The 4974-nt window shown below is 44.8% G+C and overlaps 1 protein-coding gene across 2 annotated transcripts; it reads left to right on the top strand.

The window, feature by feature from the left end:
* The first annotated feature begins 321 nt into the window (after nucleotides 1-321).
* Nucleotides 322-3868, top strand: LOC136505475 (cysteine-rich receptor-like protein kinase 44). 2 transcript variants are annotated; one of them, XM_066500634.1, is made up of 7 exons: nucleotides 322-496; nucleotides 814-939; nucleotides 1025-1280; nucleotides 1393-1621; nucleotides 1738-1888; nucleotides 1998-2231; nucleotides 2845-3868. In XM_066500634.1, the coding sequence occupies exons 2-7, from the start codon at nucleotides 835-837 to the stop codon at nucleotides 3250-3252; spliced, it is 1383 nt and encodes a 460-aa protein (XP_066356731.1). In that variant the 5' UTR covers nucleotides 322-496; nucleotides 814-834; the 3' UTR covers nucleotides 3253-3868. The 2 variants fall into 2 exon arrangements, with proteins under 2 accessions (XP_066356731.1, XP_066356732.1); XM_066500635.1 differs by having other exon boundaries at nucleotides 325-496; nucleotides 2848-3868.
* Nucleotides 3869-4974: the final 1106 nt, after the last annotated feature.

Genomic DNA, 4974 nt, shown 5'->3' with positions numbered 1-4974 from the left:
TCTAGTGATGCAAGAATGTGTAGGTGAGCGTTAGTGTTTGTCAATTGCTTCTTCGATGAACTAGACTTATGGACAACAATACTCAAATATAATTCAACTTGGCGCTATCAATCAATGTATAAAGCATCTTGGTTATGTGTGCATTAGGTGTAGACTTGCCAGGTCAAAGTCTTGGAGGAAGATTATGATTTCTAGTATTTTTTTTTATAAAAAAAACGAAGGAAGCAAAGTCATAGTAGCTAATCTCACACAAAACAAGTAGCAAAGAGAGTGATGGCTTGGCTTAGATGAAGGAAAAGGGGTGGACTAGACTAGCGGGCCCAAACTGGTTCCCACTCTCGGAACGGAGTCCTAAATGTTTAAGTACAAAGTTCTGGGTCATTTGTGTAAATCAACTGCAGCAAACCAATCTTCATCGGCAAGGAGCAAAGAAGTTTTCATCGGCAAGGAGCAAACCACTCTTTCTCCCTACTGCTAGGCTCATCTCCTCCTCCAGGTCAGTTGTGTACATGTCGAAATTTTAGTACCACAGTGCTTCTTCGTAGCTCGCAGCACCTGCCGCCGGGCGCCGGCGAGAAGGCCGATGCCAGGCCGCCAGCTGATTCCCGTGCCCTTAAACCCGGCTTGATCCGCTTCTTTTTTCATCCGGAACAGTGTTTTCCTCTCACAAATTTCTCTAGATTCCTCCATAATTCCTTTAAGCGAACGGGGCCTAAAGATAGGGGTGCCGCTGCTGAGATGATTAGTCTTTTTGTGAATCCTTAACATATCCTCTCGTCTTAAGTGAAAATGTCTTTTCTTTTTCTGTCTCAGGAACAAGATCCAAGATAAAGCATGTCGGAGAGCACGTACTTTAAACTAGACTTGATTAAAACTATTACAGGCGATTTTGCAGATGAGCGAATGGTTGGCAGTGGTGGGTTTGGAGTTGTTTACAGGGTACGAACGATCGACTAATCATTAGAGCGTATTAGCTTCCCCTTGTTTTGGCATGATACAAGTTTCACGCGTTTGATCACAACAGGGCACGTATGATGGTCAAGATATTGCTGTGAAGAAGCTTCATCCCCTGCCAGGACTTGATGACAAGGCGTTTGACAATGAATTCCGTAGCTTTAGCAAGATCAATCATCCAAATGTTGTTCGGTTAATTGGCTACTGCCACGAAGCACACCGTAAGTTCCTTCCTCACAAAGGGGAAGTAATTGCTGCTACACTAATGGAGAGAGTTCTCTGCTTTGAATATATGGAGGGTGGAAGCCTTGATAAGCATATTTTAGGTACGGTATATACTGTTCGCTTGCTGGAGTAGTGTTTCGCGCGCCTTATAGAAGAGAGAGAGATGCTTCCTTAGATTTATATTAGCTCCTGTCTCTTTTCTTTCCATTGCAGCTGACTCTTGTGATCTTGACTGGCTGACGTGTTACAAAATTATCAAAGGGACCTGTGAGGGCTTAAACCGCCTGCATAGTGAACAGGGGAAACCTATTTACCATATGGACTTAAAACCTGCTAACATATTGCTGGACAAGAACATGACGGCAAAAATTGGAGATCTTGGTTTGTCCAGACTTGTTTCTTCAACACAAACCTATCAAACTAAAGCTCGCGAAGGATCTGTGTAAGTTGATGCACCATATTTCAAGCCAACTGTTATGGCAACATGGATATGGTTCCCCTTTTATTGCACTCTGGCTAACCTTATTTTATTTGATGATTACGATATCACATATATAGAGGGTACATGCCACCAGAATACATAAATAGTGGCGATATATCAAGAAAGTTTGACGTGTTCAGTTTGGGAGTTATAATTATCAGAATAATGGATGGAAATGATGGCAACTCCCGCCGTTTTGATATGCCTCGTGAACAGTTCATTGAGTTTGTAAGGAACCGAGATGTCTTTATTCATATTGTTATACTATGTGTTATGCTGTGTATTACTTTTATGTGCATGCATCCCATCTTTCTAATTTTATCCGCAAATTTCTCAGGTAGCTAACAACTGGAAGGAAAGGCTGCAGGGCACATTGGGGTATTCATCACAAGAAATAAACATGCTACGTGTGAAGACTTGCATCGATATAGCATTACGATGTGTCGATACTGACCGAAACAAAAGGCCTTACATAAAGGACATTGTCAATGAACTGGAAGAACTAGAAGCTAAGATTCAGAAAATGGCACTATCTTCAGATCATTCGAAAGCTGTGATACCTGGCCAGCAGGTATGATCATTCTGGTAGTATATGGTGAAACTGCCGATTGTTTACATTACACACGAGATTGTTTTCCATGCTGTGATACTGGGCACACACTGCCGATTGAGTAATAACTTGCAGTTTCACTACATCTCTGCCGATTGTTTACACATAGCTGCTGTGGCCAAGTATTACATCGTCTTTCTCCAATGGTCTGCTAGCTGGCACATAACTGCTGATTGTTTACATTACAGACAACAATCTCTTGCTGTTTCACCACATCTACCACTGCACCTTCTCCACCAGGCACCAAAAGCATACTATTCCTTATAGGAACTAAAAAAAGGAAAAACAATAATACTCCCTCTAATCCAAATTATAAGTTGTTCTAGCTTTTCTAGATAGTAGATACATAGTAAAAAGCTATGTATCTAGACTTTTACTATGTATCTAGACATAATGTATATCTAGATGGAATGTTGGGGGTATTTTTTTTTGCCACACTCACACATAAAGCCCAAGCCATGGTTGTTCCTTTTTTTTTTTGGCTGCCCAGACTAGATGTTCTTAAGATCGCAAACCATAATATTTGTAGATTTTGGATCTACCACCACACTGCATTAATCCCTTCTTCTTGCAGCAGAGCTCTGACTCCAACATTCTTGCTGTCGATCCAACCCTGGAGCTGCGCTTCTTATTCGAACTAAGGAAGGACATATCATGCTGCCTTCAACTGACAAATAAGACGGACGACTACATTGCATTTAACATAAAGACCAATAGAACCAAGTACTACGCAGAGCCAAACATAGGAATTATGCCACCATGTTCCAAGCGCTATATATCTGTCACGTTGCGAGCACAGGAGGCGGCACCAACAAATATGCAGTGCCATGACATGCTCCTTGTACAGAGTGTTAATGTCAGTGAGGGCTTGCCATCTGATAATGTCACCGAAGACTTCTTCAAACAAGTAATGGTCGAGAAGGTGGTAGATGCGGTGAAACTGCCGATTGTTTACATTACACGGGATCATTTTTCATGCTAGTATAGTTGCCACTGTTGGTAATATGTCCTAAATGCAATAATAGAGGTGTTGTTAATGGTCAGTTGTCCTAAAGGCATGTGCAGCAGTGGAGCAGCATCGCTTGTGTACCTGTGATTTCACCGAGGGTCTAGAAAGTTTTGGGGTTTACCACTGCTCGCTGCCACACCTAAGGTGAAAAAAATATACAATCACGCAATGTGAATACCTGAATCCGAAGGAAAGCTAGGCCGTGTCTCTGAACGAGCTATGAGAGAAAAGGAAGGAGGATACAGGATAGATAAATGAAATGAAATCACTGCAGCTCAGTGCCTGCTCTGCCGCGCTCTCACGGTCAGGGGCTACCGATCCACGCACCCCTCTCCCTTGGGCTATTGTGACCGCCAGATTCACTCATCGCGCCACCAAATGCTGCATGGGTCGCGCTCACAAGGACTAAAGTGCCTCCTCCGCTGTTGCCCCAGGTCGCGCTCACATGGATATGAATGTTTTTACCAGGTTTATTAGCCTTGTGTTCATGAAAATGGAGGCTTCTCAGATTTTTAATATGATCTTTGATATTGTTCTATCGTTTTATCTTCGTTGTATATGACCTATATTTGTTTATAGACCATGTTATTTTTTTTATATCAGAGTTCTTAAAATCCTTCGCTAGACATAGTGCAGTGTCATTGTTACGACTTCCACTACTGTACCGGGTCCGACAACGCAGCGAGAAGACAAGGATGCAATGGATGGGCCGTCACTGAGGAGGTGCAGCAGGCTGAGTGGACAACACCATGATCGACTGGTTTGCTGGGCTGGCGTCTTGGAGTATCAGCAAGAACAGCAAGAAGGGATCATCTATGAAACTTTGTAACAAACTCGTGCTTCTCCTATACGCAGACCTCGTCTAGACCAATCCCCTTCTTGCTGTTCTTCCTCAATTCTATTCCTCCTACCGGTGTCTTAACAAATTGGTATTCAGAGCCGAATCCTGGAGCCGCACGAGATCATACACCATCACTACACCAGATTCCGTAAACAATTTGGTGCCATCGACCCCAACATCAAGCTGATTCTCGACGAACTCAAGGTGATGCTTGGATTGGTCTCCGATCTGCAGACGTCGCTGACGACTCGCATCAACGTGGTGGAGATGGAGAGCACCATTGGCAAGCTGTTCGGCGACCTCGAGTCTGCAGCCAAGGTGTTCGGCGACCTCGACTCGCATCGACGCCAAGGTGTTCGGTGAGTCGAGTGGTGCTCGACTCCGGTGCGGCCACATCGGCAGGCATCCTTCTCGCACCCGAGGCGGCCGCGGCGATCTCAGCTGCCGGTGACCCGGTCGTCGGCCCGTATGGGCACCGCGCGGCAACAAGTCACTAGGGGGGTTTGAGTTCCGAGCTCAATCCCCGGCCAAGGGTACGTTCGTCCTGCCCAATCCCCATCTCAAGCTTCACTGTTCCTATTCGAGTTCTGCGCTGGATGCGGGTCTACTTGGTGGTTCAGGTGGAGGTGATGAGTCGCGTGAGCGTCGTTCTCACTGGGGATCACCGTATTCCAGTAGCAAACAGCCTAAAATGAATTTTCCCAATTTTGATGGCAAGAACCCAAAGTTGTGGATCAATCGTTGCCAGGACTACTTTGACATGTACTCCATAGAACATCATTGGTGGATCAAGTTGCAACCATGCACCTGTCCGGAGCGGGAGTGCGCTGGTTGCAATCAGTGGAGGGGCGTGT

Source organism: Miscanthus floridulus, chromosome 14 (assembly GCF_019320115.1).
Source record: "Miscanthus floridulus cultivar M001 chromosome 14, ASM1932011v1, whole genome shotgun sequence".
Classification (NCBI taxonomy): domain Eukaryota; kingdom Viridiplantae; phylum Streptophyta; class Magnoliopsida; order Poales; family Poaceae; genus Miscanthus; species Miscanthus floridulus.
This window is presented reverse-complemented; position numbering and strand designations above follow the sequence as displayed.